The 27266-nt window shown below is 39.9% G+C and overlaps 1 protein-coding gene across 1 annotated transcript in view; it reads right to left on the bottom strand.

Moving 5' to 3' along the window:
• SCHIP1 (schwannomin interacting protein 1) overlaps positions 1 to 27266 on the bottom strand; it is a 188276-nt gene that overhangs the window by 105119 nt on the left and 55891 nt on the right. The window contains exon 4 of the mRNA XM_087740024.1: positions 26734 to 26884. Within this exon, the coding sequence (XP_087596150.1) occupies positions 26734 to 26884 (151 nt within the window). The remainder of the gene's footprint in view (positions 1 to 26733; positions 26885 to 27266) is intronic.

Raw genomic sequence — 27266 nt, forward strand, 5'->3', positions numbered from 1 at the left:
CACTTACTTTAGTTATAATACACCTTCCAGTATTTGGCCACTCACATTTAGATTTGTCTTACCATGCTCAGATTTTGCTACTACGGTACCTATAAACGTGTGCAGTTAGAAAGCCACGGCTGAAACTACCAGTTTTCTCCTCTAAAATTAAAAAGTAGGCTCTGGCTTTCAGCAGCAGCATGACTTGAGGTAAATTAACTTTCACTTTGGCTTTTGATGGATGTATAATGAACTCTGCATTGTTCAGCTGGAAATCTTGGAGCTATTTTTCATTCCAAATGTCTTCTGAGCAGCACGTTTGACAGGTTATTAAGATTTTAGTATCACTGTGGAAACATTTTTCTAGGCTTCTTCTCTAGGATGAGGAGAGGTTCGCTGCACCTTCTCCATCTCTACACCAGTCTGCTGATCTCCTAAACAAGCTGGTTCTCAAAATTCAGCTTTTTTAGATTACTGTGCATAGGAAATATTTAATGAGCAACGATTCTGAATTTTGGTTTCTTTGTCCTAATCACCAAGCTGCACTGAGCAAGGCTTTCATATCTTTTAATTTAGCTGCTTAAGAGTAGGAAGTTTAGCTATTAGTCATTGGGAAAGGTCAGGTTTGTCTGAGGGATCACCGAATTACAGAGCCAGGGAGATGCTGGCTGGAGAGCACCTCTGGGAGCTCATTTAGAGACCCGGACCCTGCAGCATCCCTCTGCCAGGGCTGCGAGGGAGCTGGTGGGCAGGAGCGAGGGCAAGTGGTGGAACAGCAGATGGATGCTGCATGCTCCTGACTGCAGCTCTCTGGCCTACAAGGAGAGATTTTTATTATCTGAATTACTCAAACATCTTCTGCTTGTGTGCTATTTCCATTAATCTCACTTTTATAAAGGTTTTCATGATTTGCAATTTTCCAAGCAATTTACAGAACACATTTCAGCCTACTGAAAGGACATCACAGGCAAACATTTTGCTTTTTTTTGGTGTACTGTGACTTTAGTGCTTATGTACTAAAGTCAAAACTTTTCAACTTTGAAAGGATCAATCACAATGAAAAGAGTGAAATATTTTATAGACAGAAACTAAAGAACAGGTAAAAATCTTCATATAACAAACATTCTAGCAGATTAAAACCCCAGCCTTCCCGCAGCATATGCAAACATCAATTTCTACTTCTCCTACATACTTCAATTTTGGTTGCCAAACTGACTTTCTAGTAACTGAGAGTAGGCGAGGGAAGAAATACCTATGGAGAGGTATAGGACAAGGTAAGCCCTAAGGGAGGCAGGGAAGAGAGGGGCAGGTATTGGATGAGAAATGGGCTCCAAAGACAGTTTCCGAGTTTCCAAAAGTCTGCACCTGGGAAACGAATTTCAGAGTTCTTCAGAAAGCACAGTCTGATGACACATGATATCACTTGCTTGAGGAATAATGACAAGACGGATGCCTTTTGCTCACTCTGTTCTGATATAACTATTTCTTGCTGTCTGAGTCATCTCATCAGCCTGCTCAAGTACCGAGAGATTTTTATTGATGTATAATGCCACTGGTTCGTGTCCTGTATTTCAGAACTTTATGAAAAAGAGGAAAAAAGGGTCCAATATTTTCCTGAAAAAGCAGCATTTGGCCAAATTAGAAATTATCAATTAGCATCAACCACAAAGCCAGCATGAAATTAGTGGTGAATGCAGGGCTTGCTTAGCGACTAAGCTCCAACCCTAACCAGCCTTACCTCAGTATCAGTCAGTGCTATCACTTTTGAAGTCAGCAGCTTGAATTAAACTTGTATGGCTGGGTGTAATTCTAAGCTCTGGGACAGGGACAATTAGAGAGAGCCATATTAAGAAAGTTAACTCTTCAATTCATTTCTGTCTTGCAAAATGTTCACTATGAAAGGCCCCATGGAACTCTCTATTCCAGGGCCAGATTTTTTTTTTAATTATTTTTTTATTAACACTGATAAAATCCCTTCAAAGCAGAAGTTATAAAGTAAATTGAATAAGTTACTCATTAGTGTTTTAATATCTTGATAGTTTGAAGGTCCAAAGTGATTAATTAGAAAGTATTTTCAAACAGAGAATATTTCTAAAATTATTCCTGCTCAATTTTTTGTTAGGTTTGCTGTCCTGAAATGGGAACAAGAAATACTATTTGCACAAGAGGAAGAACAGGGAAGGTGTCTGAGATCTGAGGGTCATTTGAATACATATGACTCCACCTTCAAACCTTTGCAGCTATGGTGATGAACACTAAACTATGATAGCTTTACTTTTAACAACCTTAATTCCTCTCTCTCTCACCAGCAGATCTGTTGTTTGCACCAGGATATTTGATGGACAAATTGGATCTTCATCTTTTCTGTCCTTTTTTTTCCCAAATGCTATAAATCAGCATTTTATGATTGAATAAACCCCATCTGCCAGCTGTTAAATATCTGTTTCAAGGCTATGATATCTAGGTCATTTTATTTCATGACTCTGGTGCCAACAACAATAAATAAAGTCATTACTGCACAACTAAGGATATTTTAGTCTTTCTCAAAATGAACTGTTGATATAAGCTGGTAACTGTTTAAAGCACTTGCCTTTAAAAACGTATGCTGCACTGACAGCAAGTGGGCACCCTCCCTTCCCCATCAGCCTTGGCCTGTCTTTTGGGTTGTATATCATTAATTAACACTGTAATGACCACAGCCCAGTAAACTTGGGAAATGAGCAATTGGCCAACAGAGATAAAAAGATGAACAATAGCATGTTTGAAAGTGTACTTGTACTGCTCGAGTCTGGCTGCCTTTACCAAAGCTCAGGGGACAACATTACATGAACCTTGATATGTCCTAGACCCTCTTGGAGTGTCAGTCACAAAACACATGTACATAAAAATTTGGATGAGATGAAATCAGTCTTTTATGGCTTGTTGAAGTAATTTACACAAGTGAGAGGGCATATTCCTACTGTATGTAAAAACACATGTGCACACTTAAGTGCTTTCCCTACAACTGACGTTCCCTACAACATCCTGTGCCAGCCTGAGATGAGCAGTTTGTTGCAGAGCTTCAGACCTCAGAGAACAGATTTTCTGAATATTGTGCACATCAGAACACACGTTTACCTCTCTGCCTAATTTACATGTACAGTTATTATTTGTGTGGGCAGCAGCCGCCACTGTGCATGTGGATGATTAATGAAATGTGTAAAAAAACCCACACATTTGCTTGCTATGAATGTCACACAACCTTAATAATTTTGTGCATAATTTGTGTCCAAAGCACATTTTTTTCCCCCATGCAGCTACACCCTTTAAAAGCCAGTTTGAGTACTGGGAATCTGTCCCCATCACTTTTAACCTCATGCAACCTTGATCTCAAACTATAAAAGTAAATTTCTTACTAATAATATCCCTAATGTTCTGTTTAGTTTGAGTTCTGGTAAACGGTCACTGATTATATTACATATTATGCTAATGAAGCGTAAGATGCTATTTCCATGCTTGTCCTGATCTGGCACAATATTACCCAAGAGAAAAGGCCACGATCCTTTCCTGGTGCATATGTCCCTCCAAAATTGGAAATTGTTGTCACTAAAATAATTGACGCACACCATTTCTGACATGTCTGTTTTTAATTAAGGCGTATTTCAATGAAAAAGGGAGAATGATTTTAAGGGAATCTTTCTGCCAGATGGTGATCCCTAATTTACCTCAAATGTGTTGGATGCAGCATGAGTCATTCCTGATTTGCTGAGGTTGATCAGATGTGTAAAATAACACTTTTTTTGCTATGAAAAATGAGTTGAAATGACCCCATGAAATGATGGTGTGGGTCTTTCCTTCTGTTGATATCTGAGCTATTTAAGAATTAATGGGAATTCTGGCTTTTATCTAAGACTATGATTGTGGAAAAGAATTACTACTGATTCAGCAACCAGGGATGCTGTGAGTACTTCACGAGTACTGTGGCTGCAGGTAACTATCGAGTCCCTGAATCAGTTCCCTGTCCTCTCCTCCTCTGCAGACTGGCAGAGAATACACTAATTATTTTCCACTAAAAAAATATTTTCAATGAACCAACTTAAACGCAACTTCAGCTTTTTCCACTGTTAAGACTCCTACAAAAAAACAAATGCAGAACATGTTTTCTCATATATCATATTTCTACATTGAAGCAATTTGTAGAAATTCTTTATCTGGCCCGTGGAGTTCACAACTTCAGCTCCAGCAAAACAATTTTCAAGACTTAATTGGAAAATCTGTGCTGTAATACGGGTGAATATTAGTCGGCTCTTTTTACTTTTATGTACTTTCATTTCTGTCAGCTCTTAATTTGGCATGCTCATTGATGGTGAATGAATTGACTGCACCATACTGAAACAGCAAATCATGCACACAATAAACATTAATATTTCCAGCATGTAAAATATCCCTTAAACATCAGTGAAATACATGTTTTATAAATTAAACTGAGAATACAACCATGATTTGGCATTATATTAGCAGATAATGAATTGCAATTTATTGCAGTGGCTGAATGCCAGTCCAAAAACCCCCAGGTCATCTTGGATCACCTTCAGCACCCTTCAGACTTCCACTCTGCTCTGCTGGGTGCTATGTGTAGATTTCCACTTTTTGGATTATAATAATTTTTTTTTAAACACTGGGGATTTAAGCTTATTTTAGTGCCAGAACTGGTGGTGGTGCTTCAGCAAGGGGCCAGGATACCCTAACTGCTGGAAAGGCTACAAATCCCTCCGCTGCTCTGGTAAATCTGGACCTGAGAATTGGGCAGGATTAAGGACCATTAGGTTACATGAAAACTCATGGCAGTCACTGCATAAACTCCTGATAATTTGAGAAGTTTTTATGTTAGGGTGTAAATAATCCTAAACCAGATGTGACCACATTAGTATTTTATGAATGGAGAAGGAGAATGGAGAGATGTGGAAACGGGACGGAGCCGTGAGTGGATAAAGTGTTGTCGCCTTTTAGCTTTCCTGCAGTTGTTATTTCTTTCTATGACTATCAATAAAACTTTACCTTAGCAGTAACCCACAGGAGACGTAATTGGTAGAAAATTATATTCTCTGATATCTTGATATTTGCCGCTGCAATATTATATGAAAGGTTAGTCGGGATCTAAGACCCCCAATCCTATATGCTGGGTCACTGTGAGTAGACCCATGGAGGCAGTTTTACGATCAAGGCACTGCTAACTACCTGCCACATTAATTCCGTGGTATTTACAATGACCCTTGGAGCCTTAATATTTCACCAGCCCCATTGGTAAGAAATGACTTTTTTCAAAAGCTCGATTCAATGGCACTTGCCTGGCAATTCAGAAAGTTCCTGCAGGACAGGCGGCATTTTAAGATTTCCAGCTCACATTCATGGTGTAAAGATCATCCTCTTACATACCAGCCGTAGCAATACTTGGAAGCTAACATATCTAAATACTTCTTTGCATACTACTGTATTTCTTAGAGGGCAAGCTTTTCAGTTTTGAAACCTTTTTTAATTTGCATTTCAAAGTAGCTATAAAATATGAATTCCAGTGCAAAGCATTAGCATAAAGCCATTCAGTATTATACATTCTGTCAAAAGTGCCAGGAAAAATTCCACAACTATTGCATTTCCATCTGGCAACATCTTCCTACCCTGAATATTTGCATAAAATATTTCTGCAATAAAGAAAAATTATGAAACATAAACTCCTTACATTATTTCCAAATAGATAACTTCTTCACAATTGTATAAGCCAAGGAACCCTGCTATTGCAAACAAACGAATTCCCTCTTTTCCAACTATTTCAGAATAGTTTCAGAAAAACACTCCCTACTCTGTCTTTCACTTAAGTGTCTTGGTAGATTTTTAAATTTATAAGATTTTTGGTTTTTAAGCCAATAAGAAATCACTGAAGAGAGGCTGAACAAGGTGCTCCTGTTCACTGCCGTTTGTGTGCTCAGTTCTACCTCCGTTTGCAACTTAGGCTTGCCAAACATTGGAGTAAGTAGGTGCACAGCGTCATTCCCCCCCCTCCCTCCCCGCCCCAGTACTTAATCTATTGAATTAGCCCTAAATTTTCATAGGTACATCTTTGCAAGTTAACATTTAACCTGGCATTACCCTGTCTCACAGAATGAGACTTTAAATATTCTATTTCCAGCATTCTTCCAGGTCTTGGGCAGCAGAGGAGAAAGTTGTCATGCAGCTGCAGCAAAACATAGAGTAAAATAAAGAAGGAAAATAGATGGGACTAAGTTAGGATTAGATCTTTGATCAAGCTGGGAATAAAAGTTGAACACTGAGCTAAATTCTGCATCTGGATTACGGTGTGGCTCATGGGGAGAGTGGGCGAGGAGAGCAGCATGCATTAGATGTGCATTTGTCACCAAGGCTTTCACATGGATTCAGATATATCTATGAAACCCCCCCCACACATGATAAATCAGTTTATAAAGATGCATTGCTGAAAGGAGAGGGTGCTCTGGGCATTTAAATATTAAAACTCTTGACCCAACGTTTCACATGGAGAAGATGGTATAGCTCTGTTTGCCACCATCGTCTATTAAAATAATTCATAAGAGATACCACCATATTATAGTCTGTAATAACTCTTTAGCCCAATAGTGGTATGGGTATGATGCTTGCAATAGTGGAGGTGAAACCCACATTAAACCAAGGTAAATAACTTAGGCATGCTATTTTTTTTTCACTTCAGCACTGTCTGGGAATGTTACTCACACTAGTTCTGTTTGGAGCTGATTTCAGCAAAAAGGTCATGTGCGTTTCAGTCACAGAAACTAGGAATTTTAATGCAAAGCATATTTTCTTTCTTTAAACATGCACATTTATCTAATCCTTTCCATGATTATGTGTCAACTTTCTAAGAAAAGGAGGAAGAAAATGCAAAAAATGTATGTTTGTGTTTTGCACATGCCCATGCAAGTTATATGGAATAGGCAAACATCTTTCTCGTAAACATAAACATCGGTCTCATAAATTACTTCTCAGTTATAAATACTTCGATTAAAATATAGCTACATTTCCCAATCATTTACATCAAGGTTAATTCTCAAAAACTCATGCACTTTTCATGCTTTAAATGAAGTTCAACAGAAATTAAACTTATCCTAGGCACAAGCTGTTATTTAACCAAGTAAATGAACGGCACCCTGCGACAGCCTCCCCAGCTCCTTCCCGGGTGCCCTGGTTAACACCAAGTGCCTGAACTCAGAATAGGGTGGCAGTCTGGGACTGCAGGGGACAGCATATGTTTAAAACACACAAGAGGAGCAAAAGAGCCAACACAGTAAGAGTTCACTTTTAGACAGTAATCAACCCAGAACACCCACTCAACAGCACTGCAGCAAAAACACTGGGGGAATTAGAAACACAGTTCGTCCCCACTGATTTTGCTGCTCAGTGACTAGGGGACACGCTAAACTACACCTTACGCAGAGTAAAACAACAGTTGTAATAGCAAACTTGCACTCAAGTTGCTTTTTAGTTCTAATTAAGGGGAAAAAAGAATAAAAACATCTGGTTATGATAAAAATTACTTTTATCCCAGCTGCATATAGAGTCTAGACTTGCACAAAATGATAATTAAAAAAAAATATCCTTCTTTGAAGAGCCACAATTTGAGAATAAACCAAGACACACAGGCTGAAATAAACTTGTCCAGACGTGATTCATTCTGGCATGTTTTAAGTGAGTGTTTTCTATAACTCTACCTCTCTTTTAATATAGCTTTATACTCATGTTGATGTAATAAAACATTATTTAGAGTGAGGCTCACATGTCCAGAAAGATTCCATAAATTCTCAGGACCTTTTACATTGTTGGCCTCAACCATTCAATCACACAAGAGTTCCACTGTACGGCAAAGGCTTAAAACAAACAACAGTGATGCTGTAGAAGACCCAAATAATGCCCTTCAGTGATGCTGGAAAATAAATTCATTGAAAGCCAGAGGCACCAGCATTCTTTTTTCATAGTGAGAGGGATTCAGTAACAGCCTCTAATTTCTTTGGCATGATTATACAGAATCTCATGTTGTGCATGCCCTCTAATGCATGAAATAACGCTTTTCTGTTGAGGACAGTCAGATCTAAAACAGGGGCATGGCAGAAATATACTCCCAAAGACAAGGACAGTTGAAAGGACATCTATAGCACATGCAGTGTTCAGGAGCAAAGGTCTATGCTTATGCTAAGGGCTATGAGGGAAATGAAGTATGAGCATTTAAAATTAAAATGTCTCTTCATTGACAAAATGTGAATATTCTTAATTTTCTGGACCATTAAACCTCCTCCTGGAAAGAGAGTTAAGAAACTTTGGGATGTTTTTACAGCATCGAGTTGGGTTTCGGGATGTCTAATAATGTGGTAATTCAAGCTCACATTTGCAGGAGATCAGTGCCCTCGCAAAGCCTTCTCCAAGAGGGAGCAAGAGCCTCTCCTAAAAGGTCACAATTCAGGCACAAAGTACCAGTTGTCCAATTCCTTTTCATATGGGTTAAGGATCAGCAAAGGATCTGTTTCTTTAGAAGAGAATGAAGGAGTTCCTGCAGACATACTTAACAACTAAGTATATCAAGATTAAACGTATTGGATGGAAATAGAGAAATGGAAAAGACAAACTGTGATTTGTATGTGCAAAACCTAAGCTCTTCTGAGCCTCACTGATTCTTGCCATGCTGTCTTGGAGAAGGTTTATGTCTCAATCAAGTGGGTTTGGTTTTCTTGCAGAAATTCAGAAAGTTCAGAAATGGGAAGGGACAGACAGATGTCCAGAGCTACCCAACACCAACCGATGTAACTCCACCCCATGATGTTAATTTTAAAATTATTTTGGAAGAAAATCTAGACAATATCTTACCATCAGGAAGAGAAACATCAAAATGGGCACCAAGTGGGCAAGAAGCCACACCAGGATTTCCAGTGTTGTTGTCTACAGCGCTTTGCCAGTCTTTGGTAGAGAAGCCACGGTCATAATTTTAACTGCTTTGTATGCCAACAAATACAGCTCCAGACTAAAACCGCTGAATTCTCCATAGCACCTCCATGTGGCATTTCAATTTCCTTTGAGGTAGGAAGTCTGTTTCTGAATTTTGGCTTCAAGATTTAATCTCTGGGTTTTCATTCCAAGTTTGCAAAATTAAACACAAGAGAATATAAAGCACAAGCACTCTGGGCTGCTCAGGAATGTGCGCAGCAGGTTTTTACAGGCTAGGGTAAACAGCACTGTGGTGTACGGAAATACCATGAAGTTAGCATGTAAAGTATTACGGCATGCTAATCTATTTATATTTCATCATTGCACTTACTTTGCATAAAAATAAAATTACTGGGAAGGGTTTTATTCCTACTTGCAAAACCTTCTCTTCCTTTCCACTCTCAAACTGCTCTTTAGAACGAGATGCTCCTTTTGTTCCTCACTAAAACAGTAATATTTTATCCAACAGGCAGTACAATATCTAAGACTTCTGGACTCCATCATAATCAAATATAATAATAATACGATATTCTTCTTAGCTCCTCAGAGTACCAAAGTCATTTTATTATTTTGAAGATGCTTTGAAAGCATCTTAACAACACCTTTATTGAAGCAACATAAATGTCTTTAAAGCTATCTTGGTGCAAATGTATCAAGAATACTCTTGAAATTCTTTGTTATACCTTGTACTTGAAAATCTATTTGACACTTATTCTACTGTATTGAATTTCTGTCTGAAACAGCTGATTTAGGCAGCTGATAGAGTATGGCAGGTGCCCCATTCATTGTGTTATCATTTTATACAGTCTGTCCATAAAACCCCCAAGAGGAGGATGTACTGTCTGTCCATGAAAAATAATCCACTGTCTGTGGCTTATGGGAACAGCAACAGAATTTTAAATACCTTGGAAAAACCAAAGCTTGGCCATTTACATTATTCCAGCAGCATTTTTCTAGCTGAATGGCCATATTCAATCTCACAATGAGAGGAGTAATGCAATTAAACCAGCACCATAATGAGGAACTGGAAACATGGGGTTTAGTTTGAAAAACAAAAGCTTCTAAATTTTAAAATAATGAAGCAACACGACTGTTGCACACGATGTGAAGAGTGCATTATTAGACACAGCAGTAAAAAGTCAAATATAATATACTACAGCAATATTCTACAGTTCATCTATGGCTCTTTTGATACCCTGTACTCATGTATTTCTTGATGTTAACTGCTCAGATCCCAACATTTTTGCTCCCCACAATGATTACCCTGTCCGACAGGAGGAAAAATGTTTAATTAAATGTCCTCTAAGAAGGGACAATTAGAGAAATCCAGGCACGCCCGAAATAACAGCTGTCTCCTAAGCAGGTGGGCTGCGAGCTGGCATGGCTAGCTCAGCAGGCAGGAGAGCTCTCTGCAAATGGGATGGGATGCAAGTGAGAGAGTAGGATTTTAAAAAGGTTAAAACCATCCCAAACGGGCAAAATAAAGTCTAAAATTGCAGAAGCCACCATTGAAGAAAAGTTTAAACCACAGTCAGGTGGAATAAGGACACGACTGGTGCATTGGCAAAGCTCTGGCCACAGCTCAGCTCCTCGGGGAGGAAACCACAGGAGTTTGTGCCAACAGTCTGAGTGTGGTTTTAGGTAGCCTGGCAATGACAAACCAAATATTACTGTATAAAAGAGCAAGAGGTGAGAACAAAAATATGCAAAACCCCTTCAAACTTTACTGTTACTTGGTAGGACAGTGGAAGTTTTGGGATATCAAGTGGAGGAGGCTCATAATGGTTGTTACTTTAGAGGCAAGGGGGAAAGAGTCACAGAAATGGAAAAGAAGGGATTTTTTCCCCCCCGCTATAAGCTGCTCCCACTTCACACTCAGTAAACATCTGTTTATAGGCCTCGCCAGAGGAAAAGCATAGGCGGAAAATAGTTCAAAGCAATTAGTGGCAACACAAAAAATCCCAAGGACAAATAAAGTTGTAAAAGAAGAGCAGTTACCTCTGCAGAGGAAAAAAAAGAACGCAACTGGAACCTATTCCTATTGCAGTCATGATTTAGACAAAATTGAATATAGTATATAATATATATGTAAATACATATACCGCTATAAAAAATTAGGTTCTTTTGAGGGCCCAACCCCACTCTAGATCTGAAAATATTTTTAAAGACTTTTACCCAGGGAAAAGCAGCAATCTTCCCTCAGCTTTAACCGCTGACAAAATGGGCTTCATATGCAGTAGACAACTGATACAATCAAACAAATCATGGAAGTTATTCAAAATATAGAATAAAACCCAAAGGTCCACTGCACCCTTAGATCTCTTGAAGGCCTTTGACAAAGCAGGGTGGCCTTGCTAAAAAATACTGTTATCAGAGATGAGGTTTGGAGAAAATATGAAGACCTGAAAAAACATAACAGATGAATCTCCATCCATTAGAATAAAAGTTAATAAGACGTGCTCCAAAAGATTTCAACTACAAGAAAAAATTGTTCTTTATGTCCTGTGTTGTTCTGTTCTGTTGAAGTCCTGGAAGAGTCGCATCAACACAACTAATCCAAAGAAGCCCCAACAGCTTACTAAACCAGTAAAGTAATGATTTCCATTCATAAATAAAAAAATAAAAGTGCTGTCTCTGGGTAGTGCAACATTACTGGCTGCTACCTCACCCATATTTTTAAAGAAATCCTATGAATTCAAGGCTGTAACATTAATTATGTCAAATCCCCCCAAGAATCCATGACTAGAAAGACACATACAAGCTTACATGGTCCAAACAAATGAGATCGTTGGTAACAATACTTCTTCAGCTACATAGAATTAATTTTTTTCCATTATTTCAAGACGGAGAATTCCCCTGTCTGCTTTCCCCTCTGTGCAGCCGATTCCCCAGGGGCTGCCACGTCCTTCATGGACCCCCTGTGCCTGGCGCTGCCCCCTGATTTCCACGTTGGGAAGCTGCATCACGTACAGGGTATGTGCACGTTACCGAGGGCACGGTGCAAGCTTGAGCTTAAATTTATGCTATTTAAACCCACGTCATTTCTGACAATGAATCCGTGACAAGTGTTACCAAATGTGGGAAATTAGGTGATAATTTCATCTCCAATACCCACAGTATCACTTCTCAAACAAAACAATGACCAAATACATCAGAAAATTGTGTCTTAATCCATTTAAGTAAAAAAATTATTACCTCAGGGAAGGATCTGCTCACAAAACTATTACTATTAGCACCCAGTTGTGCAAGAACTCATTTTGGAAACAATTTTCTCCTGCACATTACTGGCACGGAGAAATAATATATGATCATTTTTAATGGAAAAACTGACAGACAGTCTGGATCAAGCTGATGTTATAAAGTAATTTGTTCTTGGAATTTGACCAAAGGAAAAATGGATAGATAACATTAAGAGGTCACCCAACCAAATAGTAATTTACACTTAACAAATTCAAGTTATGACTAAGATTTGGTAAATCCTTTATGGAAAGTTCAGGTATCATCTTAATGTTAAAATTAAGACATTTGCAAAAGTACGCAGGGCTTCTAAACTGCTGTTCGTAGAAAGTCAACTTGGGTTTAGTTACGCTGTCCTGGGGACAGCTGATCACATCAGCTTCCTTGTTCTGCAGCTCTGTGCGGTGTTTATTCTGTTTACTGAGGAGTGGTGCTGGAGGGATGCTGAGCTGCTGGGCAGCAGGCAGAGCTGCCAAACCTTCCTCTCAAAAAACAGTGCCCGTGTGGTCTGGGCTCACCTCTGCCATGTGCTGAGCAGATGGGAAATGAATCACTAACAACGAGGCACTTCGCTGCTCCAGTTCGGGCTCTTTGCTAAAATTATAATGGCTTTTTCTTCCCAACGTGAAATAATTCCCTACTTTGAGAGAAATTGCCTAAGAAAATAAGGGCTTTTGCCTTAAATGTATTCCTTTGGCAGAACTGTTCAGCACATTCTCCCTCCTAAAATGTCTTACTGATGAACTTTAGCTGACCCTAAGAAGTCATTTCATATGCGTAAGCAGTCAAGCTGGCTCAAAAAATGTAGTTACTGAAATAGATTTAAAATCTCCCGAAGTCTAGGACAATATTTGCTATTTGGTTTCTTAAATTCATAGCAATGAGAGAAATAGATAAAATAGTATTTATTCAGGTAGAAATATACTTTTCCAGTATATTTAATGCAAAAATTTATTTTATGAGCAGAAATAAGTACTTTCCACTTTGGGATGATATAAACTGAATATATTTGGAAAGATATACTGTTCTGTAATAGACACTGTTAAAGCGATGCTGCCATATTTCAGTGTCGATATAGCCGACCAGGTTCTGGCTATTTCAATACGGTTTTCCCTACATACTAATAAGTTTTTATTACAAGTATTTCATATATTTAATTCCTTCTGGTCCTACTAATCACGGCTGTATTGTCTGTTACTTAGATTTTCCTACATTTTTTCCCCTTTTTTGGTAACATCAGAGTATAATTAATTCCAGTGAGTGAAGTTAATTGCCCCAGGGAAAACCTGCCATTGGAAATGACCCAGTCTCAAATAATCTAGAGCTGGAGACGTACCACAATGTACTCTTCCCACACAACTGATAGATGGAAAAATTAACCAGCAACAGCAGCTGCTGGAAAGAAAAACAATTCCATAATCTTATTTTCTCTGTAGTAATTGTGTCCTTATCACTGGAGGAATACCATAACAGAACCCATGCATGAGATGAGAAAAGCAGTTGTGGCCAAGGGGGTGGTAGGGATAAATGGACATGTTACCTGGAAGATGCTGCCAAGTCAGAGCAAACCGCAGAGAACCTCTGCTCAGCTTTTGAGTTTTCCTCTCTTTCCCATCCAAAACCCATTCTCATTTTCTGCACTGCTCAAATATTTGTCTCTGTAAATCTGCCCATCTGAGCTCTGCCTTCTGCAGCATTGTCCCCACACATGGGGAGGGACAGATCTCTATATTTTGAATTCGCCAAGGCCTGCTCTTCCCCAACACGTCCTAGGAGCTGGGATTAGTGCGCTCTGCTGTATTTTCTCTTCATCCATGCTCAGCTCTGAAACTGTCAGCAACACCCAAAGTACAAAGCTGGGATCTCAGAGAGTTTTGTTAGTAACTACATATTCTAGTATTTTTTAGCTGCACATCCTAAACAGCAGGAAAAGACCTGGTCTTTTCTGGTCTAAAGAAAAAAAATCAGACCATTTTCAATAGGAGAGGGATCACTCCCCGAAGAGGCTGCAAATACCATCATCAAGACTCATTGGCCGCTGAGCATACAGCATTTGTCAGTGCTCATGGCGTGCTACCCCAGCTGCCAGCACATGAGCCTGTTGGCAAATAACGATAGAGCAATGCACATCCCCCCCCCTCAACTCTAGCCCTGTTCTACATGAGAAGAATAACACAGAGAAGTAAAAGAACAGATGTGTAGAACATCTTATAAAATTGTGAAATGTGATTTTGGGGGATGTTCCCTGGACACATGAAATCCTGGATTTTCAAGATGTTGCCACAAGGCTGAAGAGAAACCCTCCAAGAAATTTCTATAACGGTCTGATTCTGCTTTGCACCCACCTGCCTGATTAACCATTAAAAGTCTTCATTACTATTGTTTTCATTTTGGGGGCCTGGCTTTGCCAAAGGCCGGGTGTGGAGTTTCCACGCTGTGGTAATAAATGAGATATTGTAGATAAATTTTTTCTCTAATTCTTTTTCTTAGAAAACATTTATAAAGTATTCAGCCTAATTTTCTGAAATGGAAGTTCTAAAATAAACCTATTGCTTTTAAGACCTGCCATCAGTACCAAACAGGGTAATCCCGTTGTGAGCCATCACACGGAAGCCAGCTCCCGTTCCAGAAGTACAATGAAGTTGTTTTCATTTCTCTCAAGCTGCATGTCCCCACTGAATATTCCCACAGAAGCATTGTTCAGAAATGTCTTGTTAGACATCTTGTCATCAACTGAGATATTTCTTTAATTGATTTTGCTGCTACTAAACTGCAATGTATCAAATTGAATAACCACATCAATAGTCAACATTCAATATACACAACACAGAAAAAGAAATCTATTGGCATTCTGCTACCACCAGAAGAAAGGAACTGAGATGGCCCTTTTGTATCCCAACATTTAAAAGCCCTGCGGGACACTATTTGTAAGAGAGTTAAACATACATAGTCATTCTGGATTATTATGTGTATGTACACATATATACACAAACTCACCGCAAGAACTATTTCTACATAAAATCCCCATTCAAAAGACAAATGCCATATTAGGCCAGAAGCATCGTGTGTTGTCTGCTTATGTTTAGAGCTGAAATTATCTGAAGCAAATTAAAGAAACGGAAAATAACATTTGTTTCTGTGTTCACTTGATTTCAGATGTTATCTTATAGCCCACACCAGCATTAATGTTTCTCATGAAATCATCAAATATTTGATTTCCAATTAAGCCCTTTTCATCCCAATGCTGGGTTTGTCTCCCTCATCTTTAATTATGTTTCCATCTACGTTATTCAAGAGCAAATGCAAAGATTTGCATTTTTACATTATATAGAAATCACATTGTAAATATGTATCAGGCAGCTCCCTCTCTCCTTTGCCGTTCACAGGTTCACAAAGCCAGCCTTACAGAAAAGAGAGAGTGTACCCCATACCAATGCTCTGCTTCCTTTTACGTGTAGCTTTGTAAAGACAAGAGAGTGCTTGTTAGGATTGCACTGTCTGAAATAATTTGGTATCTTGTTCTCCTTGCTCCTGCAGGTGCAAAACACATCTGAGGAAAGCCAGCATAAGCACAGGTATCATTTGCAGGTGTGGGGACCTATAAATGAAGAAGCTGCAAATAGATTTTGTTCTACTTTTAGAACCAAATCTTAATCCATCACTGAGCAAAAGGAATGCAGCTTTGAAGGTACCACACAGGGGAGGAAGGATAGCTGAGCAAACTGAGCTTTTGGTGGCAGTAGTAGTTCAACACTTGGTCTTTTCCCAACTGGACCTGTCCTTCCTATCTTACTACCTTCGCATTATGTAAAATCTGCTCTTATTTCATAAACCTCTTAGTTTTGGATTCATTTTTACTATGAGGGCTCTACTAATCCATTCCAGACAATCAGAAATAATAACAATTCTTCATTTGACCTTCCAGAACAAAATTATGAGATTTTCTGGCACAGGCTTCAGTATTGTGCTAGAGCATGCTTTGGTTTGCAAATATATAAAATGTTATTATCACTATGAACATTCATGCATTTATCACAATTAATGTCTCTGAGATTCTTTGTAATACTGAGTCACAGATTCATAAGCAGTGAATCAAGTCACACTTTCTGTTTGGCACTGGAGCTCGTTCTGCTAATCATCACAAATTATATTAGCTGGTGAAGTTCCACCTAAACAAACTACTACCCTCCTGCTAATGCTGCCTGGTTACTGCCAGGGGTAAAAATCTGTTTCACAGTCCCAGCTCGCACTGTGTACTACCTTAATCCATGTCTGTTTAAAGCTACACAGGATTACTGGTGCACGTTTGAACAATTCCTGCTAATAGTTTACTACTTACTCTCAGTAACAAACCAGCTATAGAGAAAACCAAGGGAAGTAATATTTAGTTTGAATGAGGGCAAAGCAACAGGGCTTGCTTAGTATTATTAATGCATTACAAAATCACGCTTACAATTCCTTTTCTACTTTTCAGAAGAACACTATTTTTCTCAAACACATCCCTCTCACCAGAGCTGTCCTGGGCTCAGTCTCAGACAAGGTAGGAATTCTATTTGGAAACTTGGAGCTATTTTTGGTAACCCAAACGTAGAACCCTAATTTTGTCGATGTTTCTTTTTTTTTTTTTTTTTTTTAATGCATTACAGTGTACTCTCATTTATTTTAAGCAGGACACTTGGAGCTATTTTTGGTAACCCAAACGTAGAACCCTAATTTTGTCGATGTTTCTTTTTTTTTTTTTTTTTTTTTAATGCATTACAGTGTACTCTCATTTATTTTAAGCAGGACATAAGAGCAGGACTGGTGTGTAGTGCTGAAGCAGATGGAACTAAGGAACAGAACAGAAAAGACTCTACAGGAAAAAAAAAAAAACAACACAGAATTAGGGGGAAAGCATTAGATGAAGGTTGTCATTTCAACTAAGAGGGATAACTTGCAGAGGCAGGACTATTTACTGTACCTACGCTGTAATCAAATTAAGACACATTCACAGTTTCGCACAGAGGGAAGGTGTGAGCAAGGGGTTGCTGCAGGGATGTAGCAAGCAGAAGGGGAGCTGGGAAATAACAGAAAGGGAGAAAAAATAGAGGTTGGGGGAATGCACAAGTGCTGTGGTGAAGGAAAAGATGTTTCTTTCTATCAGTGAGGAGAAATGTCCCAAAGACCAGGTTTGATTAACTTGGCCTCCTTCCTAGGTGCACCACCTTCAGTCAGTTATTAGAGCTGAGCCTCAGAGTGTCCAAGGGAAACCAAGCTCAGGGGTGGGCACTGATGTGATCTAGTAAGAATTAAAAATCTCTGTATTTTGTGTCATTATGTCACAAGTCCTGCGTCAGAGCAGCAATTACAGTTCAGGATGGCACTAAGGTGCAGAATCCCACAGCCACAGTTTTCCTGGATAACTGAAGGAGTCAGTGCTGGAGATGAGAGCAGAGCAAACCCTCCCCTTAGTTTGTGTACCATCTGGCATGGGGTTTGATGGCATCTGATTTTGCCTTCTACCACTTCCCCTTTTTATACCAGCGTCTTAACCACAGTATGTTGCAAAATCCATTGAGACAAGATATAGTAAGAAATACAAAATTCTCATGGCTGTAATACACAGAATTTTTTTTAGCCTCCAAAATGAGTGAAATGAACACTCGTACAATTTGCTACAAATGGCGACAATCTGCCTACAAGCCAGAGGGTCCAAGCCCCATCAGAACATTTAGGGTGGAAATATCACTACCGCAAGTCCTTTCTTTTGAATCTTGAAGGCAGTATTTTGATTCAAGGCACATTTCTTTTGGAAATGTCTTATTTTAAATTATGTCAGGCAGGATGATGTATGACTTTCTGTCAGCGTGAAAAAAAAGGATGAATTAATGGAATCATAGAATCTCTTCAATCTTGTATGTTAAATTTCATAATTTTTTAAAACAAAACTTTGATAATAATGCAAAAGATCCCAATGCCCAGCCCTCAGATTCAGGCCCTGGAGAGGCGGGCTCTGGCTACATTAAGTCAAGAGGAGTTTTAAACCTGCCACGAATGGAGCCTAGCTTTTACCTTAGAACTTTTTCTTGCTTCTAAATAGCACTGCATTGCAGTATACAAAGCCAAGATCACTTTAGCTAAAGGTGACAAGATTTATAAATATATGATGCTAGAAAACATTCAGGATGTTTTTTTCCTAAACCATAAGGTTGACAACTTCTGGTAGAGCAAATTAAGTATGAAAACACATGACATTGTCCAAAAGTTTTTTTTAGAAAACTCCACGTTTCTGAACTCTCAGGCTACACTGCAGTCCCAGATCACCAAACCAGTACTAAAACAAAGGAGTATATTTAATCCAAACAAGACTCAGTGTTTAAAAATAGCATCTATGAAAGCGCTGGTAATAGCTAAAAAGGAAACTAGCTCCTATCAAAGAGTTAAATAATTTTCAGCAAGCAGCATGTGGTAACAGCGCAGCTATTTTTTTCCTTTGTTCCATCTACAGAAGTTTGCAAGTTATGAAGAAAATGTTCTGAACTGTTGATTTTCTGGAGAGATACCCACCCACACATTATGAGTACTTGCACACTGTAAATTTTATAATTTAATGAAAAATAGTCACTTAAATTCTGCCCACAGTAAGTAGTTATGGATTTTAGTAGTAAATCTGCATTACAAGGTTACTATTTCAAATTTGTAGTATAGAAAATTATATACACACAGGGTAAGTGGCGGAAGCTAGCAAAGCTCTATATGCATCACTACTGAAGTATAAAATAAAAAAAAAAAAACCTTCTATAAAGAAATCGAACACCTTGCATCTTTTTATTTTGCTGCTCTACAAAGGATCCCTCCCTCCTCAATAGCAAACTTAGTAAATCATGTGCTAATTCTTACTAAGTAAGAATACTAAGTAAGAATTCTTACTCCAAGCTACAGGATAAGAACTCCAGCCAGATAAGAGGCTTAATTATAAACAGAATGAGCTGCAAACATTTCTTTGCAGTTGTCTGTATTATCTTTGATTCAATATTATACTCCATGTCCAACTACTTCACTCCAATTCCTACTTACTACTTTACAGAGTCACAGAATGGTTGGAAGGCCCTTCTGGAGGTCACCTGGTCCAACCCCCCTGATCAAGCAGGGACACTGAGAATAGTTTGCCCAGGACCATGCCCAGAAGGCTTTTGAATATGTCCAAGGATGGAGACTCCACAGTCTCTCTGGGCAACCTGTGCCAGTACTCGGTCACCCTCGCAGTTAAAAAAAGTGTTTCCTAATGTTCAGACGGAACCTCCTCTCTTTCAGTTTGTGCTCATTGCTCTTATCCTGAACATCAGAGAATAAATATCAGGTACTTGACACTGTAATTAGCTGGAAATAATGTCTCTTTTGTTGTCAATAGTATTCTTGTGAGACAAAGTAGGAATCTGGTCTTTAATGTGGATTTGGTTTATGTTGTATTTGCAGCTAACCCAGCTTGTGGGGAGGGGAGAAGACCTTGGAAATGACTTTCTGCGACATCAACCAATGGAGAAAGGGTAGAAAAATAACCATATGGTCACATTTGGAAAAGCACGTTTCACATGTTTATAGCTCTAACTAGACTAATTCTTAGTAGAAAGCAGCCTATTCAAGCACCGTGCTCAAGTAAGAAATGATCATTCTACAGAATCAGTTATTACCACCCTTGTGGAACACCAGAATGAACGTTATTAGCAGAAAAAGCACGTGCTTCGTCAGGCAGGAGTGAAGCGGTTAGAGGGAGAACCCCAGCGAGCCCCCAGCCCGGCCGGGGCGGGGCGGGGCGGGGCGGGGCGCGGCGGTGCAGCTGTCCGCGGTGCTGAAGGGCCCCGGACCCCGCCGCTGTCCGCGGTGCTGAAGGGCCCGGGGAGGGAGCGCGGCCCCTGCCGCCCCGGGCCGAGAGCAGCCCCCGAGGGGCTGGGGGGGGGGGGGGGGGGGGGGGGGGAGTGGTTTGCCATTCTCTCTTCGGAAGGTCTAGCAGGGTGGGAGCTGGCTCCTGGGGGGAAACACGTCCTCCTGGACGTGTAGTTTCAAATCACGCACAGCAGAAGCCACTTCTGCCCAGAGAGGAACAAATTATTTTTGTTTCCATGCCAATGTCTCAGAGTAAAGTAAAAAAAGAAAAAAAATCAGGATCCCACAGCAATTCTATAGGAACTCTGGATGCAGGTATGTCTTGCACCAGCTTTTGCTTGTCTGTTGAGGATTATCGGGTTTCCTGTGGCTTTCGCAGATTGTGTCTTTGCGACTGAACCATTTAAAGAGACATAACGATGCCATCATGAAAGCAGGTCATAACCGCAACCACACACAGTTGGCAAATCCTTTCTTTGCTAGCCTACAAAGCAGTAGCCTAACAAGAAAAGTCTGTTTCCCATCTCGTCACTCAAGCTATGTCCTTTCTCTGTCATTCTGCCTATTATATCAGTTTTCTACTGGGAGGCAGGCCCAAGGGAACGTTGTATACTATAGCACAAACACTCTGAGATAGCCTCATCACTTTTTTTCCCCAATGCCAAGAATGATTTATCTATTTGTAAACAGAAAGCGTGACCCATTACCTGATAATTTCATCTACCTGACAGGTTCTTGGATTAAGAGGGTAGTAAGCACTCTGGCAGGAGTCTAGGGAACTAACAGTGCTTTCACTGACACACATACATGTCTTAAGACCTGGATAGAGGCAGCCTTTGTGAGAGTCATTCTAGGACTGGCCGGTGTAGTTTATGACAAAGAAAAAAGCCAAATTAAAAGAAAAGAGGATTTGTTCTTGTTTCAGGTGGGATATTATTAATTATGGGTCAGAGTTAAAACCACATAAAAACAGTGCAGCAGAGCAGGCAATTTGGCCTGACATTTTAAAAGAAAATCAATTTGTTTAAAACATGAGATGAAATCTCGTTGTGAATGTTCACAGATCATTATCCTCTTAAGTTTACCTTCAAAATACTGAAAATTGAAATTCTGGACTTCATCAGCTCTACAATGTATATAATACTTGGGGATTAGTATAGTTTTTCTGGTTGTGAGTTTCTGATCGCTAAGTGCACTGCTTTATTTCTTCCTTCTACATATCTGATAGGGTTTTTTTATTGCTTTTCATTGTGCCCTATTTTATTTTGTGCCTTGTGTTATGTCTCAGAGTCATGGTAGGTGAATTCATGCTGTTTTAATAGAAATACAGGTTGATTGGATGTGAATCTGAAAGAAGAATATTTTCAGTGACAAATATTCAGATCAAATTGAGTGTACTTTATTAAGCATAAAAGTATGCCTTAAAACCAGAAAACTTTTCCAAGAGATGCATATGTTACTCTTCAAGTAATTTTCCAGAACAGTAATCATTCATCTTGCTATTTCAGTCACTGCATCCCAGAAAAGGCTTGCCAATCTTTCCGGTTTTCTTAAACTATGTTATCTGCAAATATGTTTATTTTAAACATTTAGTAACAGAACAACTGACTTCCAACTACCTAGAACTATTCAAGGTACCTGCGATCAGTCATTACAAGTTTGAATTAAATTATCTGTTTTCCTCAGTTACCATTCCAACCAGCCCTTAAGCCAGAAGGAGGAAGACAAAGGTGGTGTCAGTCAAAAAAGAATTAACTGTGGCCTTATTTACCACCTGGTACCTTTGAGGCAGCTAACGAAAGGACATGCACAACTGTAATGAAATGCTATTGAGATGAGATGCTCAGACTTCAAGGGCAAGAGGCATATAAACAAAGCCTGAAGGAAGAGACTTTTCCCTTTAGTACCTGCAAGGATTCAGTGTCCCAGTCCAGAAAACACTGTTCCTGTGCCACAAAATTAAGAGAAAATTTCACACAGGAGAGCTGGGAATTATCAAGAACTGGAGGTAGCAGCAAAAATAAGGAATTATTTCAATTGTGGTTTGTTTTTTTTTTTTTTTTCTCCTTAATCTAGTAGTTGCTTTTCTATTTCACAGTATTTCATTTTAAGAGCAACAGTTTTCTGCAGTCATGAAGGCAGCTAGCTGATCCAAAACAAGTTCAAACACTGGATTCAAAGGTATCATAATGAATGATTTATCAAGCTTCTGAGTCTTCAAATCACACAATTAGGTTGTCTCTCTGAAGCGAAATTTCGTAACTGCAGCCAGCAGGGCTAAGCTACAGATTTTTGAAGCCAAATACATAAAAGACATACATGATCTTCAGCAAGTCAAGGAGAGCTCACATCACCCTCTATCAATGAACCAGTCATGAACTGACTGATGACATGGCTGGCGCCTCGCACTGGCCAGAGGCAAAGCCCATTTGCTTAGTTATCCCCATCTCATGGGAACCAAACGCCTTTTAAAAAGTCATATGAAAACTGCTACCCATGAAAGCTGTGGTACAGCAGACCAGAAAGCATCCCCACTGCTGCTGAGCAGAGTAAGAACTGTTCCTGGTATCTCCCCTTCTCCTCACTTCTCTAAAGTTACTCAGAGTTTGTTGGTTTGTGTTCCTGTATTTATCTTCTTGGCTGGGACAACAAGAAAATGTCATATTTGATGAATTCACAAAGTTTTAATCATTGCAAATGAATAAGTGTCTGCATATGGGGAAGGCACAGCTCCCCTGCACTACATCTAGCAAGGCTCAGGCCATCACTGCTGACTCCTCCCAGGGTTAGCGCTCATGCTGGTGCCCTGCCCTCCCACTCTGCACACAAGCTGTGCACATGCGGACAAAAGGCCCCACACCTCTGATTCTGGGCATTTTTTGCTTTGAGTGTACAGGTTTTCCACTGGATTTAAGTTTCCTATGGGTTTAATTACTTTTTCTACTTCCTGTTTGCACGTTTGGTCTTATTTTTTAAGAATGAAAAAGTTTCAAGGGCAAGAGAGGAAAAATGCTTTTGAAACTCTGACAATCTCTCAATCCTAGTAATTCCCTGTGTTCCCTTACAAATGCCTCTGGAGGTTTGTAGTAATGGTGGAAATGAGCTCAAAGACCTTCTCTTTTAACTACAAATGACTAAACATCATTCTTAACTCTCCAGCTGCAGACTGCACATGTTGACACTTTCTGTTGTCCCCAACAGTCTGAACAAACCTTGGGTTTAGGTATCATTCAGCCAACTAAGAGTTTCAAAATTCTACAACTGCTGGTCCCACGTACTGGTGTAAATACTCAGCATACACAGTTTCAATACCCATCCTGCTGCAGCCAACTACTTTTTTGCCCCCAGAGCGTGTAAGATCCAGCTGAGGATCCAGCAAAGCTGAACACCAGGAGGCTTGTGCTGAGAAAGGAAATTGAAAACTGGGATTAGATTTCAGCTGAATTAAGTGACTGTGTTGTGACAGTGGTTTCTCAAAATGCTTCATAAATTTCTCTCTCCCATCTGCATCAATGCTTATTGCTAACATATTTTGACATGCTAGTTGCTTTCTACCTCTTTGAAAAAAGAAATGGGAAAACATCCAAAGAGTCCAAATTTCAGTCTGACTTTCTCCCTCCTCCAAATATTCAGAGGAAGATTGCCAGACAGCAAGAGAAATTTGGGAGACTCCATACTGCTCAGCACAGCATACTTTTACACAAAGACTAGGCACAGGAGTATTTCTTAGGGCAGCAGCAACACTGTTAATGCAAAAGAAATGGCATTATAGTGAATGTGCCCCGTTTTTCAAAGGTCTTGTTCTGGAACATAGGCCAAATTGAGAACTTGGCAAATGGATGTGTTTGCTTGGTTATTCCCCAACTCCACTCCCCTGCTTCCAGCTTGGGTCTTATAAACACAGAACTTCAAGAAAGTGCAAAATTACAGATGCGTCCAGCAGTGGTTTCTCTGCTCTCAGAAGTTTTTTTCCCCTATTTTAAGTTTACTTTATACCAGAGCAGAAAATGTGGCTCACAGTCGAAATGGTGCATTTAATTCTGCCCAAGTCTTTATTTGGTTAAGACAATCAATTAGTCTCCCATTCACATGTCACCAGTTTAAGGTTAATTATCCCTGTTTTGTTCTGGCCTTGTCCCTGCCCTGCCCCGAACCTGACAGTATCAATTCCAAACCAAAAAAAGGTGACGTTTGCCATCAGGAAAACACATGTGTATCAGACAGAAACAGTCTCACTACTGCATTAGATCAGAGTCTGTCCTTAGCATATATGTCCAAGGACTAGCAAGGATGACCCGACCCAGCCCAGCTCTGAGAGGCACATGCACTGGTGGCATTTCTGTGCGCACACCTATGCACCCAACCACACACTGCAGAAGCTGAAACCGTGATGCACGCAGGGTCAGCACTGCTTTACTTCATCAGAAGCAATCAGGAAACAAAACTGCCCTAGACAGTCTTGCTGCATTTTTGCTTTGTGGCAGTAGCTGTTCTCAGACCGTACCCATATGACACCTCCTTGCCAGATCTCACACCTTCAGCCACCTCTTAGGGCACCTGCTGAGCTCCCACACTAAAGGCTTCTCACCTCCTTCATCTGCTCACTACTTTCAAGATGCCCACAGCAGTCTCTGATGAAGACAGAAAACCATCTTAAATCAGTAGGTTTGGTTTTAAATGGTTTTTGAGGACCTTGAAAAGTACAACAGCATTTGTCTGGAGTCACAGTGCCTCATCCCGGAACAGAGGACCATCCTGCACATAAAAGTGTGGGTCCCTCACAGCCTCAGATATCGCAATAATCAAGGACAGAGAGGGGTTCCTTTGCCTTCAGAAATGCGCCCTGGTTTTTCAAAGGTTATTGACAGACTTGGCCCTAGAAAAGTGTAAGAGAATATTCCCACTTTCCTTTGCACTAAACAAGTAGGATGCATAAGTGAGATGAGTGGGTGTTGCATTTATAGAAACTAAGTAGCAATTCTAGTGTCCAAGCTTATATATATATATATAACTATATAACTCCCAGGCGTACTCATTTTACCCTGAAAGACCCGAAAGCATTGAAAATGTATCGTTTTCCAAATTAGGTGACTGATGGAGAACGCCTGAGAGCACCCAGGAGCCTCCCTGCGCAGGGTACGAGGGACCTCTTGTGGTGGCCGGGCGGCTGGCTCAGCGCTCCCGCATGCCAGCCGGGCTCCAGCAAACGCCAGCGGCAGATGAAAACGAGATCCAAATTTATCTCTCTCATTAGAAGACCCTAACTTGCTTAATACATGAGGCATTAGTATATAACCCAATATTGCAACCTGGTTTATCATCCTGGTCTCTAGCTATGAACACAAGGCATCTAAAAATAAAACTGCACTCAGTAATATTTTATTAAATGCTGCCAAATCTAATGCAGCCTGCCTAACCACAGTGTCACAAAAATAATAGCTGCTGGAAACAGCTCACTAGCTTCAGTCTGAGCCTGGATAATGCAGTGCAATGGAGGAAAGAGTCAAATTGTCCCCGTAAGTCCAAGACCAGATTTCTTAGCGCAGAAAAGCTCTGTTGGATCTGTGAGCCTGCCTGGTGCTTTACGTTAGGTGGCATTGCTCCAGCTTTGCAACTGAAGGCAGAGTTAAACTAACAAATGTCTCTTCCTTGCACAGGGGCTCCATCTACTTTAAGAACTGCACTAGCAATGATTTCTAGATTTTTGTAGTGAACTTGGAAGCCACCAAGTGTTGACCTGTGACTGGCAACAAAGCTTCATACAGCAGACCAATATGCACTCCTAGCAAGGCTCCAAACAACCTGTTCACACCTATCCCGCACATCTAAGCCAAACAGTGGGACATATCCTGCTTTTATTTAGCTGGTCTGACACACATCATGGCAATTTCTATCATCTCCTGTATTTTTTTTTAAACTATTGAATTATTTCATGCACTCTAGTCTACAGTTTCCTCAAAACTGATGTATTCTGTCACAAACCTGAAGGCCGTACTTATAGGCACTATATCTATCTGCTGATTTATTGACCTAAAAGATCCCACTCCAGAGACAGTCACAAAGCCACTTGTTTTCAAAAAATGGGCTCTATATTTGGGTTTCTAGTTTAGAGTCACCTTAAAAAGAGAAGTACAGCCTCCAGCTGCTAGTGACCCAGTCTGCAAGGTGGCGTGAACATTTCTTCCAAAATCAAGTTTAATTTTTAATCCTTAGATCAACTTCTCTAAGTCACTTTTAGGAAAAAAAAAGAAAAAACAACAACAACAAAAAACCTACAAACTGCATTTATTTGTAGGAAAAGCACCACAGTTTGGTTTTTTGGAGAACACAAAGTGCTAAACACATATGAAGATCCCTGCTTTCTGCAGAAGAACACAACCCCATTTGAAAACACCTTTTCCCATCAAGAGCACTGCTAGTGTCTGCTGTGTCCAATACACAATATTGCTGAGATCCACATCTAACACGCACAGTCACACATTCAACTGTACCTACAAGAGGCACATCTGTTTGCAAGTTCATTTGAGACACTACTACTCCCCTAAAAGTCCCTCTTTCATGATTAGCCCATAATTTAGCTTTCATTTATCCCAAGTCCTAGAAAGGAACCCAACAAAAAGCAACAAATAGGAAAGTGGCCCCCAAAGCTGTGCTCACCGGTGTGCTGCTGTCGGAAAAGGTGTTCATGCTGATGGACCTGCTCATCTTGTCCGAGGAGAGGGATGGTGGGGAGGGACTGCGCTTGTCCAGCTGCTCGTGGTGTGGCAGGTCCTGGCGCTGCAGGTACTCACGCCATGCTCGCTGGATGCTAAGGCAAACACCAAGGCACAGGGTTGGGGGGGAATGAAGCAACAAAAAGGATTTAAAATATATATTCCTGACTGAAGAGGTGGATTTTGGTGGTTTTCCCTTTTTTTGTGCACTTAGTTTTCCAATTTGGATAATGATCACACATAACTACCCTCTGTAGGTCTTATATTAGCCACTACTAGTATAACTTGAGATCTGTTAAGTAGAAGCAATTCTTTACTTCAGATCCTTTACAGAGATTTAAATGTGAAACTGTACAGAACTCAGCAATTCTCTTACATCTTGCAAACAAAGAAAAAATGCAATTATCTGTTTAAAAGAATGAACAGCCTTCAAAATCTTATATTTATATCAGCTTTCAGATTATAATGTAGATATGG

This window comes from Nipponia nippon, unplaced genomic scaffold (assembly GCF_047370975.1).
Source record: "Nipponia nippon isolate SJK-2023a ecotype South Korea unplaced genomic scaffold, ASM4737097v1 scaffold_7, whole genome shotgun sequence".
Taxonomy (NCBI): Eukaryota; Metazoa; Chordata; class Aves; order Pelecaniformes; family Threskiornithidae; genus Nipponia; species Nipponia nippon.